Source organism: Zea mays, chromosome 9 (assembly GCF_902167145.1).
Source record: "Zea mays cultivar B73 chromosome 9, Zm-B73-REFERENCE-NAM-5.0, whole genome shotgun sequence".
In the NCBI taxonomy this organism is placed as follows: domain Eukaryota; kingdom Viridiplantae; phylum Streptophyta; class Magnoliopsida; order Poales; family Poaceae; genus Zea; species Zea mays.
Genome location: NC_050104.1, coordinates 158,169,685 through 158,183,736, shown reverse-complemented (window position 1 = coordinate 158,183,736; position 14,052 = coordinate 158,169,685). Strand labels below are relative to the sequence as shown.

Genomic DNA, 14,052 nt, shown 5'->3' with positions numbered 1-14,052 from the left:
TCTCCACAACTTGGAGTCTCTCGCCCTTACAATTGAATTTCACAAAGAAGCACGGAGTAAGGTAGGGAAGCAACACACACAAATCCACAGCAAAATGCGCACACACACGGCCAAGAATCGAGCTCAAAAGACTATCTCGAAGTTCTCACTAGAACAGAGCTCGAATCACTTAGAATGACGAACAAATGCGCAAAGACTGAGTGTGGATGATCAAGATTGCTCTAAGGTTGCTTGGTGTGCTCCTCCATGCGCCAAGGGGTCCCTTTTATAGCCCCAAGGCAGCTAGGAGCCGTTGGGAACAAATCTGGAAGGCCATCCTTGCCTTCTGTCTCGTGGCGCACCGGACAGTCCGGTGCACACCGGACACTGTCCGGTGCCCGATTTGTTTCCATAAAAAGCTCATTCGACCGTTGCTTTCTGATGCAGATCTGCGCACAGTTGGCGCACCGGACATGTCCGGTGCACACCGGACAGTCCGGTGTACCTTTCCGACCGTTGGCTCGGCCACGTGTCGCGCGCCGATCGCGCGGCCGACCGTTGGCCCGGCCGACCGTTGGCTCACCGGACAGTCCGGTGCACACCGGACAGTCCGGTGAATTTTAGCCGAAGTCGCCGGAGAAAACCCGAGAGCGGCTGGTTTGCTCCGCGCTGGTCTGGCGCACCGGACACTGTATCAAGTGATCAAGTGATCAAGTATAGTATCTTGCTCAATAATTTTCGTTAGCATCACAGGGAAAATTAGGTACATCACCTCTTTTGATCAAAAGGAACATCGCAAATCAGTTATCAGGGCACAATTACATGTCAGGGCAACCATCACAAAGCTTGGAAAGGGCCCTCAACTAATTTATTTTCATCAAGTGATCAAGTATAGTATCTAGCTCAATAATTTTCGTTATAGCATCACAGGGCAAATTAGATGGAGGGGAGCCCGCACCTCCCGCGAAGCTGCATCACCTGCTGCTGCTGCGGGAACGGTGGGACCCGTGAAGGAAGGAGGCGAGCCAGAGTGAAAGTCACCGAGGGTGACGAGGTCGATGCTCTCCCGGCGAAGGGCGGCCTAAGCGATCCTCTCCGGCCTCCCTGCAGGGCGCAACATAGCGGACCGACGTCGCTCATGTTATATTACATTATTACATCACCATGTAAATGCTGAAGCTAGATAGGAAGAAACACACTTTCTGCAGATGACTTATGAATGGTGAACTAACACTAAGGAAGTAGCATAGAAAACAATTGGAGCAGAAAATAAAAACTTGCACTACATTCATTTACCTATAGAAGCACTTTGAGGCAAAGATGATTATAGGCTACCAAGAATAACATCATGCACATACCTGTCTTTGGCTACCATAACATCATGCACACACCAGGACCAATCCCTTGCTTTATAGCAGTCATACAGATTAGAGGCTGATCAACAATAATGGAGGAACCGAACAATGAACAGATAGAGACCAACCTTTTTTTAATTTGCGACGTAATCGAGGAAAGAAATATAGGAAGAAAAAATAAATTGAAGGAAGCTTACATAGAACCATGCAGAAATATCTATCGCCTCCAGTGCGTTTGCCAGCGCACAATCATCATGAGGGGAAGCTAACCTTCATGCGATGATGGCGCGTCAACCAGCAAGGGAAGCAAAGGCAGTGGAGGACTTCAGAGGACTAACAGTTGCATACAAAGCTGGAAAATTTCAGTGTGGAAAGGGCCCTCAGCTAATTTATTTTCATCAAGTGATCAAGTATAGTATCTTGCTCAATAATTTTCGTTAGCATCACAGGGAAAATTAGGTACATCACCTCTTTTGATCAAAAGGAACATCGCAAATCAGTTATCAGGGCACAATTACATGTCAGGGCAACCATCACAAAGCTTGGAAAGGGCCCTCAGCTAATTTATTTTCATCAAGTGATCAAGTATAGTATCTAGCTCAATAATTTTCGTTATAGCATCACAGGGCAAACTAGATGGAGGGGAGCCCGCACCTCCCGCGAAGCGGCATCACCTGCTGCTGCTGCGGGAACGGTGGGACCCGTGAAGGAAGGAGGCGAGCCGGAGTGAAAGTCACCGAGGGTGACGAGGTCGATGCTCTCCCGGCGAAGGGCGGCCTAAGCGATCCTCTACAGCCTCCCTGCAGGGCGCAACATAGCGGACCGACGTCGCGCCGACGGGTGACGAGGAACGACGGTGAGGCGGGGGTACCCGAGGACTGGTGCAGGGTGTAGGGGGTGCTGGATCCGAACCGGGCACTCGCGGCGGTGGGGGCGGAGTCAGGATGAGAGGGATCACGAGGTAAGGAATAGATGACGTTTACACGTACCTTTTAATCTCTCGCACCTCTCCCTGATGCAGCGACTTGTTGAGCTGGAACTCGGCAACTGCGAGTCTCTCCATGGATCCATGGGGGATCGCCGGGACGACGACGAGTCCGACTGGATCCATGGGGGATTGCATCGCGAGGCGCGATTTGCCGGCGAGGATGGTGTCGCTGATGGAAGGGGACTGCAGGGAGCGGGGCTTCGTGAAGGAGAGTGGGGCACACGCGAGGATGGAGGGGGCGCCGCGATGCGAGATTGCCGAGGGGGAGCGCCGCACCGGGGGGAGGGCGAGGGCGGGCGCTTGCTGAGGAGAGGAGACCGCGGCGAGGAGGGGAGGCGAGGGGAGATCGCGGCAGGGAGGGGATCTCGCCGGCCTGCGCGGGCAGGGAGCGGGGCTTCGTGAAGGAGAGCGGGGCACACGCGAGGATGGAGGGGCGCCGCGATGCGAGATTGCCGAGGGGGAGCGCCGTGATGCAGGATTGCGTCGCCGCGCCGGGGGGAGGGCGAGGGTGGGCGCTTGCCGAGGAGAGGAGACCGCGGCAAGGAGGGGAGGCGAGGGGAGATCGCGGCGGGGATCTCGCCGACCTGCGCGAGATGGAGGGCGGGGGCTGCGGGCGTAGGGAGGGGACGCGCGGGCGGAGGAATCGGGATGGCGGCGGGGACTGCGGGCGCGAGGAGGGAATCACGGACGGAGGAGGGGAATCGCGCGATGGCAGAACATGGCGTTGTGCACGCCTACACTAAACACATAATGAGTAGTAGAGACTTAGTGCCTGTTTGATACTAAGCTAATTACTAGCTAACCAAAAAATAGCTTTAGATCATGTTTGAATATATTAGAGCTAGTAGTCAGCTGCTAAAATTAGCTAAAGACACTCAAACAATCTACCTAATAGTTCAGATATTAACTACTTTTAGCAAATTAGCTATTTGTTAGCTAGCTTCACTAGCAATTTTTAACCAACTGTCTATTAGCTCTAGTGAATTTAAACATTAAGGGTATCAAACAGAATAACTAACATATGTACTGATTTTTTTTAGCTACTCGCACTAGCAACCAACCTTAGCTATTTTGATATATTTTTTTAGCACAGCTGGTAACTAACCCTACCCTATTCAAAAACTCTCAGTAGCGCTTACATTTATTGTTAGAGTTTGGTTTTTTATTCTGTTGCGTGGAGGTCGAGCATACCTTCAATCAATCGGACGAATACCACGTTTCCTTCCTAATAGCCTTCGCAGAGCCGCGAGCGAAGGGCTCATCAGCAAAGTCATTCTTCGACCTGACAAAACGCTGAGGAGGGACTATGTCATATGGGGGCCTTGGATTGTCGGGCAGTCGAGGCCAGACACGGTTTCGACCGTATAGTGAAGATCATACCTCTTGTCTTGTATTAACCATACGCAAGATCACAAGTGAAAGGGTCTTCGATCCGGTGAGCAACAACAAGCCATCGATAGAAGGCCTTCGCTTCCTCGTCAACTAAAGGATGCGCCCAAGCTAGTCGTGACCAAGGGGAGCAATGACGCGGAGGCCCTCGGGACGAAGGCCACAAGTCGACCTTGCGGTGCACTAGAAGACATCGAAAGCCCCCTGTCAATGTAACATGTGGATGTATAGTCCGATGTACGCGAATTGTTGTACGAACAGTATTGTAATTACCCCGTAAGAGAGGATATTCCCTGGATGTAGTTGGTAGACGGTTCTCCTAGTTTGTTTTGTTGTGCAACAGAGCTCTCACGTGCTCTCCGAGTGCTTGAGACCACCTGTCAGCTCATCTACGTGATATTCGTATTTTATCATGCTCGTATTTTATAGTTTATAAGTTTTTTTTTGCGTGCTACTCTAGCTTTTACACTATTCATTAGATCCTTTTTCTCCCTCTCTTCTCCAAAATAAATTAGGAGCCAAGAGAAGTCGGTTATTTTGACTCCTCTAGCTTCTGCTCCTAAGCTAGTATAGGATCCTGATCAAAGAGGTGAAGTTCATCTCTCAGATTCCCCCAAACGCAAATTTGTCCTACCCGAGAAGATGCTGGTGCGCCCAAAACATTTAAGGTAGAACGAATCACCCATCTTTATAAAAAAACATAAATGAAGGGATCTCATGCCTAGAACACATTGGTGGAGCTATTGCATCCTACCTTGCTTTATAACCAAACACAAATTATTAAGGTAGGAACAATGTGATCCTAAACTAAGTAATTGAAAATATTAATATAATGTTGATGCGTTGTATGTCACACATAAACAAATACTAGTCGGTTGTTGTGATGTCACACATAAACAAATACTAGTTGGTTGCTCGTGCGTTGCGACGGCTTACAACAATACTCAAGTAAATTATCCATCAAAAAAGTTTTAAGATTTTTTATTTATTGTCTCCGCTCTCTGTATAATATTTTTTTGATTTGGCTAACTAATGTTATTGTTTACTCTATGCAATATGTCTTGATACAACGCGACCAATGAAGTGAGCGATTAGATGAGAGTTAACAACGATTGACTGAACGAACAGAGATTATAAAATAACATAATTCCACCATATAGAGACCAAATAAGAGAAAGTTTGTGAGCTCAAGTTTCTAAAATAAGTCACATGAAATCAAACTTATAAAAAAGATATATCAAAATATGGAGTAATTGCTAAAGTCAGGCATCAATAAAAACTGGATGTGCTGCATATAAATTATGCTACTCTGTAGCAATTACTAACGTTTAAAACCAACAAATAACCTTTTATTTTACTGTTAGTGTGACAATCATTGTTGCTCCATCCAATTCAGCAACATCAAATACTATGGAGTATATTGCGTCAATGTGGTCTCTAAAACGACATAATGCTTGCAAGAGCCAAGAACGCCGTGCCCTGCTTGGGTTGTAGCCTCGTCCCGGTCCGACACGATTATATTTTTTTATTTTACAAAAACGTATATACATATATACAATTTATATTTAATATTAAAAATATCTGAGCATGATGTTCTACTGGTTAAACAGCTTCACCCAAAGTTGTGGCCCGCGGGCGTCTGGCCCATGTCGGTCTAACGTGTCTGGGTCAGAGTTGTGGCCCGCGGGCGTCTGGCCCATGTCGGGCCGCCGTTTGGCCATCTATAGACGTGCAACAGATTAATTTGAAATAGTTGTGAGGGGTTACTTGTAAAAAGATGACGCGGGACGACCGTTGAAACTGGTGCTTTAAGTATAGTATAGATTACATTTTATCTTAACCAAAAGGCTTAAAAATATATGAGTTAAAAAGAGTCTATCTTATTTATAGCTTGTTTAGTTGTTCTTGCTCATACATTTTATTTAGCGGGTGGTACTATATGCACGTAGAGAGTAGAGAGTAGAGAATAGAGAAATGCCATTATCGTATCCGGGCTATAAAAATTGTGGAATTACGGAAAAATCCCATGCATCCAGCGGCCCCGCCCTGCGTGGCTGCGTCTGTGGCCTTTGCCATGCGGACATATGGGATTCGCCCACTCAGAATTATATTCCCACCTTCACACTCGGCTATTGGCCCCGTCTCCAAGAAAACATCGCAGCGAAGCTTCAGCTCGGCTGTCCACCGCGGCGGCGGCGGGGAACGGCGTGAGCGCAGGACGAAACGAAACGAAACCCATCTCCGCAAGGGCAGCAACCCTACCGGGACCGGCAGCTCGCTCGCCTTGCGCCGCGCATTCCCACCACGCGTCTCCCCAAATTCGCGGCCGTCTATATATATAAAGACCCCGCCCACCACCACTTTTGCCATCGCAACCCCTCGTCCTTTTTTGCACAGCGGCCATGCCTCCCCTCACGAGCTCCCTCCTCTCCCGCTCCACCACCGGCGGCTCCTCCGCCCGCGGCGTGGCGGTGGCCGCAGCGATCTCCAGGCCCGCCGCGGACGCCGCCCCTTCCTCCTCGTCCCCGCCTGCCCGTCCGACCCCGAGGCCGCGCCCAAGCCCGGCGTCGCCCTTCGCGTCCGGCCTCGCGGGCCGCCTCTTCGGCGGCCACCGCGCCGCCACCCGCTCCGCGTCGTCTGCGGCCGCCGTCTTCGAGCGCCGGTTTGCCTCAGCCGGTATGGTTTGCGACGACCTGGGCGGGGTTGCTGGTCAAATCATCGCATCGGGTCTGGGTCGCGCCATCTGATGACGTCTCTGTCTCGGCTTGTTTTTTTTCCCCACTCTGCAGCGACCAGGAACTCGTACGATGAAATACTGACGGGCCTCGGGAGGCCAGGAGGCGGAGAGGAGTTTGGCAAGTACTACAGCCTGCCTGCTCTCTCCGATCCGCGGATTGGTGAGTTAGTTTGAATGTTTTTTCTTTAATATGCTTTCGTCCTCAATTTCGGTGTGACTTAGCTGATTGATCGCAGTGAGTGGTGTGATCATGATTTTTTGCTGTTGAGTTGAAATTTCGTGAGGTTTGTCTCCTTCGATCTGTTTTCTTGTCTCAGTTGCGTGTAATGTGGATGAATTGGTGGGTTCATTTCACAGCTCACTGTCTTTGTCTCTCCTAATGTTGGGATGCGTGGATGAATTGCTGGGTTCATTTCTCAGGCCCGCTGTCTTTGATCTCTCCTAATGTTGGGATGCGTGGATAAACTGGTGGGTTCATTTCACAGGCCCACATTCTTTGATCTCTCCTAACGTTGGGATGCGCGAATTGTCTGAGATGATGATGTATCGGAATGCTTTATTTTTCCCCATATAGCTGAAAATACTGATGATTTGACCCATGTTTTTGGCCATTTCATCTGTCAGATCGGCTCCCATATTCTATCAGGATTCTTCTCGAGTCGGCGATCAGGAACTGCGATGATTTCCAGGTCACCGGGAAGGATGTTGAGAAGATCTTGGACTGGGAGAGAAGTGCACCGAAGCAAGTTGAAATCCCGTTCAAGCCCGCCCGTGTCCTCCTCCAGGTACTGATCGTGCAACGCCTTTTCAGTTTTTTCTTATTCCATTTTGTCCAACTTCTATGGATAGAATAACTGTGAGCTGGCAATATTCCTGTCAATGGCTTTTGATGGCACGAATCTTGCAATTGGAGTTCCACTTTCCTATCCTATCAAGAAAGTGGAGTTCCCCATAACTTACCTTTTGTCCGTGCACCAATTCTAGGTGCTTGATTGGTACTGTTTGTTGAGTTGTTTAATGACATATATTTCCACATATATTTCTTAATGTTGACAACATAAGTTTCTTGTCGAGTTGTAATTGATGGGAATAAAGTTCTACTTCCTGGAATATTATCATATTGTCGTTGAGGCTAGTTGACTGATGACTCAGTCTTCTCATTTTTTCTAAATGGTAGGATTTTACTGGTGTCCCGGCTGTTGTCGACCTTGCGTGCATGAGGGATGCTATGAGCAAACTCGGCAGCGACCCGAACAAAATTAATCCTCTGGTAAGTTAAGCGCAATGCTTATATCTTTGTTTTGGCCTGTCATTTTTAGCCATTCGTGTCATTTTCCTTACTGACATTTGTGCTAGTTTCGTTCTTCTGTGTTGATTGTTGATGTGCTTCACATTTCCCCTCAATATTTTTCTTACTGCTATTTGTGCTAGTTTCCTTCTTTTGTGTTGATTGTCGTTGTGCTTCACATTTTCCGCATAAGACGCCATCAATCACTATGATCTGAATCTTTGCTTTATGCCAATAGTCGATATTTGAGTGTGGACACTACCTATTGTGTAGACTGCTAAACCTTACCTTTTCATGAACGGTTATGAACTATTGACTATGAACTGCTAAGAACCTCGCTTGTTTATGAGACTTTATATTATTTAATATTTTTTGCTGTTGTTATTGCAGTTACTAACAGGTGTCACCTTTTTAATATAAGACAAGATTTGATAAATTCTAATGCATTTACGTTTTTGGCCAGCCTAGGTTGGTGCCTGTTAGGGCATGTACAACCCAGATACGGCTGCACGGTACTCCAAGTATAAGACACAGCTAAAACACAACATAATACAGTGGTCGTGTCTAAAACGTGTGTCTTACCATATTCATTGTACCAATCAGAACATTTAATAAATTAAAGTGACCAATCAGCTAGCCTCTTGTCTCGAACATAGAGCTAAGACACTGTGTCTTCGTCAAGATACATGTCTTGGGTTTTTTTATATTCACCCCCCTAGACACACTCTAAGACACAACTTAAGACACTCATTGTACATGCCCTTAGAGTACTTGTTTAGGGTTTTGGGTTAGCTCTTGTAATTACAGTCATACCCCTGTGTAATAGCCAAACCTAATAAGGTCTATTAATACAACTCCCAACCCTGAGATACGGTTAGGGTTTTTCACAGTGCCAAGCATATTACTTCTACATCTTTATTCTGGTGGGCCCCGAATCTGGTATAGCTGACAAATTTGCAGTGTCATGTTAGTTAGTTCGGCCCTATCCACAGCCATATCTCTCGCTCGAGAGGAATCACAGCTCTGTAATATGGCATGTGCTAAGAGACTCTTTCATTACAGTTCCTAGCTTCAGTTGATAAATTCTAGGTCCGGTTATCCTTCATTTATGTTGCTCATACACAAATATGATTCCTGTCCACAAGCGTTCTCTGTGCGTGTGTGTTTAACTCTCTTCTATTAATGCAACGATACACATATCTCCTGCATGCTCGAGAACGGTGTTAGTCTTGCTTTCAGTAGGGGTTGACAATGTGCCCACACTGTTTTGCGTTAGCCATGCACGTCCTGTCATGGGCAGACTCTGGATGTTGAGTTGATTCACTTGATTGAGATAAGTCTTGATTGAGATTTGAGAAGCTTTTTAACCCTCCTGTAAATTATTAGTGTTTTATTTTGAAAGTAATTATGTGAAGCCATTTACCACCCTGTTAACTTAGCCTCTAATCTTGCCTTTTCCGTTCATTCCCTTATGATAGCTTGCATGCATATAGATATTCTTAGCGTGTACATGTTTATTTTGTTGATATGGATACGATATGACATCTGGTTGCAGGTACCTGTAGACCTTGTTATTGACCATTCAGTACAAGTCGACGTGGCAAGATCAGCAAATGCTGCTCAGGCAAATATGGAGCTTGAGTTCTATCGTAACAAGGAACGGTTTGGGTTCTTGAAATGGGGGTCCTCTGCATTCCGCAACATGCTTGTTGTTCCACCTGGATCTGGCATTGTTCACCAGGTATTTTGATGATATGGTTGTTTTTTAAAATAACTTAATCTAGTCAAGGTTATTTTATCTATCAAAAACTTATAATCCTCTATTTCACTTTGTTAGGTGAATCTTGAATATCTGGCAAGGGTTGTGTTTAATAATGGTGGGATCCTTTACCCTGACAGCGTCGTAGGCACTGACTCCCACACAACTATGATAGATGGTCTTGGAGTTGCTGGGTGGGGAGTTGGTGGTATAGAGGCGGAAGCTGCAATGCTTGGCCAGGTGAAGTACATTTTGATATCTAAAAAGTCTGGTTCGGGTACTGTGGAACATTTGTTTTCTTCATGTTTATTTAATGATAAGAACAAATGTTCGCAAACTTGAGCTTCAGAGATATTATGCACAAGTACTGTTCTCTATGCTATGGCCTATTTTTTGGTTGATCTGCTTCACTGCTTCAGTAACATACATACATACACATCGATTGTTCTTTGTTTCTTTATGCAGCCAATGAGCATGGTCTTGCCAGGGGTTGTTGGCTTCAAGTTATCAGGCAAGCTGAGGAATGGAGTTACAGCCACTGACTTGGTTCTAACAGTAACCCAAATGCTTCGGAAACATGGTGTTGTCGGGAAATTTGTTGAGTTCTATGGTAACCGTAATTTTTACAATTAAAACTTTCTAGATTTCATTATATTAAGAGCTTATCTAATGTTATATATTTGAACTTCTATATTTTAGGGCAAGGCATGAGTGAATTGTCACTTGCTGATCGGGCGACCATCGCAAATATGTCTCCCGAATATGGCGCAACTATGGGTTTCTTCCCAGTTGATGGAAAGACGCTGGACTATTTGAAGCTTACTGGCCGAAGTGATGATACAGTAAGCTAACTGTAGTGTATATGTTCAATTTGACTCTTGACCACTTAATTCTTTTTTTTTTCCTGTTTAATTATTAGGTGGCCATGGTTGAGTCCTACCTGCGTGCGAATAAGATGTTCGTTGATCACAGCCAGGTGCTATATGTGGAGCAGAAGCTGATAATTCAGTATAACCATATTGTTTTACCTAAAGTTTGTCTTGGATGTAGGCTGAAGCTGAAAGAGTATATTCTTCTTATCTAGAACTGAACCTGGAAGAGGTAGAACCATGTCTATCGGGACCAAAACGGTAACATTCTTGATTAAATCATGCTATTGAGCTATCAGCATATCTTTATTCTCATCTAGTATTAAATTTGATGAACTTTGTTGACAGGCCTCACGATCGAGTGACATTGAAGAATATGAAGTCTGACTGGCTTTCTTGCTTGGATAGCGATGTAGGATTCAAGGTAAGGTTTTTTATGGATTGCAACTTATTGTGTATGTACTAAATCAGTATTGCTCTTGTAAGTAATCAGTTACACTGAATATCACTCCCTTTTTCCGATTTATAGTTCACTTTAGCTTTGTTATTATGTGTCAAACTTCTTTGACCAAGTTTGAGAAAAATAGATTGACATATACAAGTAAAAATAAATGCACCATGAAGCCATTTTTATGGAGAACTTCATAAAAATTAATTTCAATATTGTAGATGTTGATGTTTTTTTTTCTCTAAACACTCGGTCAAAGTTAGATATGATTGACTTAGGACAGCCAAAGTGAGCTACAATTTGTAATGGATGGAGTAGGATATAGATCGAATTAGTTTATACTCGATATTGTTCTGTACATTGTTTCTCATTTTCCTTTTGCTATGCTCACTGCAACAAACAATATTGCAGGGTTTTGCTGTCCCCAAAGAGTCACAAGGCAAAGTTGCAGAATTTTTGTTCCACGGGACTCCTGCAAAGATAAAGCATGGTGATGTTGTAATTGCAGCAATAACCAGTTGCACAAACACATCAAATCCTAATGTAATGCTGGGAGCTGCTTTGGTTGCCAAGAAGGCTTGTGAGTTAGGCCTGGAGGTTCGGTTCTGGATTTCATCTTCCAACTTGTTTTCTTTATATATGTTTTGTCCTGACCAACATGACTAAAATATTGATCCACTGGTTCACAGCTAAATTACTTTGGTTTGGTATATTCCTCTTTGGTGGTCTGTGGCTAGAATTCTCTGGCAATTACCATGAAAATTTAAAAAGCATTGCTGCTTTTGCTCACTGTTTTATATGAAAACCATCCTTTAGTAACACTGGTATCTGTCGATCAGGTAAAGCCATGGATTAAGACGAGCCTTGCACCTGGTTCTGGTGTTGTGAAGCAGTACTTGGATAAGAGGTAAATCTTGGTTCCATGGATTGAATTTATTTCTTGTGCTGCCAGGCTTCGTGACTGTTTCTTTGTTTTGATTTTGGCAGCGGGTTGCAGAAATATCTTGACCAGCTTGGCTTCAATATTGTTGGCTATGGTTGCACAACCTGCATTGGAAATTCCGGGGAGCTTGATGAATCCGTATCTGCTGCAATTACTGAGAATGGTAATTTCTAACTTTATTGGATGGTTCAAGTGTAAAGTTATGAAATAGATCACATTGCTTATCTTTCCTCTTCTTTGTTTAGATATTGTTTCTGCTGCTGTATTGTCCGGAAACAGGAATTTTGAAGGACGTGTGCATCCCTTAACTAGAGCAAATTACCTTGCTTCCCCTCCATTAGTTGTTGCTTATGCCTTGGCTGGCACGGTATGTTGCCTTCAATTGTCCTTTATTTAGTTTTAGTAGAATAAAAATGTTGATTTACTGAATCTTGCTCACTGTTGTTTTGACTATCCTACACATTTTTAAATAAAATGCTGTTATAATACAATAACAAATACAACTTGTGTAGTTGAAACAGACAAACCAATGGAACTTTAAAGCTGTATATGCATCTACTATTTTTATGCTCTAATATTTCATCATCATGTAGATAGTTTGTCTTTTTTGTTTCATCAACAAAATATTTTACTTTCCAAGTCAAAGTTTGAACTTGTTTTCTTGTTTTCATTTGCTGGTAAATTGCGACTTCTGCTTAGGTTAATATTGATTTTGAGAAAGAACCTATTGGAATCTCGAAAGATGGGAAAGAGGTTTACTTCCGGGATGTTTGGCCATCAACAGAAGAGATAGCCGAGGTCAGCACCCAGCACTGTATATTGGACTATGTTTCCTTTCACTTGTGATGTAAAACCTTTTATAGTCAGAATGGGCTTTATGATTGTGCTTTTAATTCTGTCAGGTTGTCAAGTCAAGTGTGCTTCCTGACATGTTCAAGAGCACATATGAGTCCATCACCCAAGGAAATCCTATGTGGAATGAGCTGCCAGTCTCAACAAGCACTCTCTATCCCTGGGATCCATCATCTACATACATCCATGAGCCTCCTTACTTCAAGGATATGACAATGACTCCTCCTGGCCCGCGACCAGTGAAGGATGCATATTGCCTTCTGAACTTTGGTGACAGTATCACAACTGACCACATCTCGCCTGCCGGAAACATTCACCCAGACAGCGCAGCTGCAACATATCTGAAGGAGCGTGGTGTTGAAAGGAAGGACTTCAACTCATATGGTAGCCGAAGAGGAAATGATGAGATCATGGCTAGGGGAACCTTTGCCAACATTCGTCTCGTGAATAAGTTCTTGAAGGGTGAGGTTGGACCCAAGACAATCCATGTTCCATCTGGGGATAAGCTTTCAGTTTTTGATGCTGCTATGGTATATAATTCTAGCTCATATTTTCTACTTCAGTGATACAAGCTACATCTATGTGACATCTAAATTTCCATCCCCTCCAATTTCGTTTTGGTGCTTGCCATAGAAATACAAGAATGAAGGGCATGATACTATTATCCTGGCTGGTGCCGAGTACGGGAGTGGTAGCTCTCGGGATTGGGCTGCAAAGGGCCCAATGCTTCAGGTAACGATGCTTCCACAATAGTTTCTTGAGCCTAAACTAACCTTCTGAGTCTCACTAATGGCTAACGGGATTACTTTCACTTGATTACAGGGAGTGAAGGCTGTGATAGCAAAGAGCTTTGAGAGGATTCACCGCAGCAATCTTGCTGGCATGGGAATCATCCCTCTATGCTTCAAAGCAGGGGAGGATGCAGACACCCTGGGCCTAACCGGCCATGAGCGCTACACGGTCCACCTTCCAACCAATGTGAGTGAGATAAAGCCTGGCCAAGATGTTACCGTGACAACTGATAATGGGAAGTCGTTCACTTGCACACTCAGATTCGACACTGAGGTACCGTATGCTTGTTCTTTTCCATGCATTACTCGCTGATGCTGCTTATGTGTATCCTGGTTATTGATGTTTCCGTTACTGATCACCTCCAGGTGGAGCTTGCTTACTACGACCATGGTGGCATTCTACCATATGTCATCAGAAAGATTGCGGAACAGTAGATTGAGATGATTGCGATGCGGTGAATCGTAATTGGTGTAAACGACCCATTTTTGAGTACTTATAATAACCTCTGAGTTTCTCAGAGTGAGCTGTCTGAACTTTTAGTAACCTTTTGCTTTCTTTAAGACACTGTTAATAATATGTTAACTCCTGCAATATCTGAATATACATTTGGCAGATGATTCCCTATGTTGTAAATGACACTAGTTCATAACACT

At 44.7% G+C, this 14,052-nt stretch overlaps 1 protein-coding gene across 1 annotated transcript; it reads left to right on the top strand.

The window, feature by feature from the left end:
• Positions 1–5,863: 5,863 nt before the first annotated feature.
• LOC100304315 (aconitase3) lies at positions 5,864–13,937 on the top strand. The gene is made up of 20 exons (NM_001361406.1): positions 5,864–6,387; positions 6,501–6,608; positions 7,073–7,233; positions 7,626–7,718; positions 9,292–9,477; positions 9,574–9,735; positions 9,961–10,105; positions 10,195–10,337; positions 10,415–10,471; positions 10,546–10,625; positions 10,713–10,788; positions 11,224–11,409; positions 11,652–11,719; positions 11,800–11,918; positions 12,001–12,122; positions 12,455–12,553; positions 12,658–13,137; positions 13,241–13,339; positions 13,430–13,672; positions 13,765–13,937. Exons 1-20 carry the CDS (start codon positions 6,114–6,116, stop codon positions 13,831–13,833), a joined length of 2,970 nt encoding a protein of 989 aa, NP_001348335.1. The 5' UTR covers positions 5,864–6,113; the 3' UTR covers positions 13,834–13,937.
• Positions 13,938–14,052: the final 115 nt, after the last annotated feature.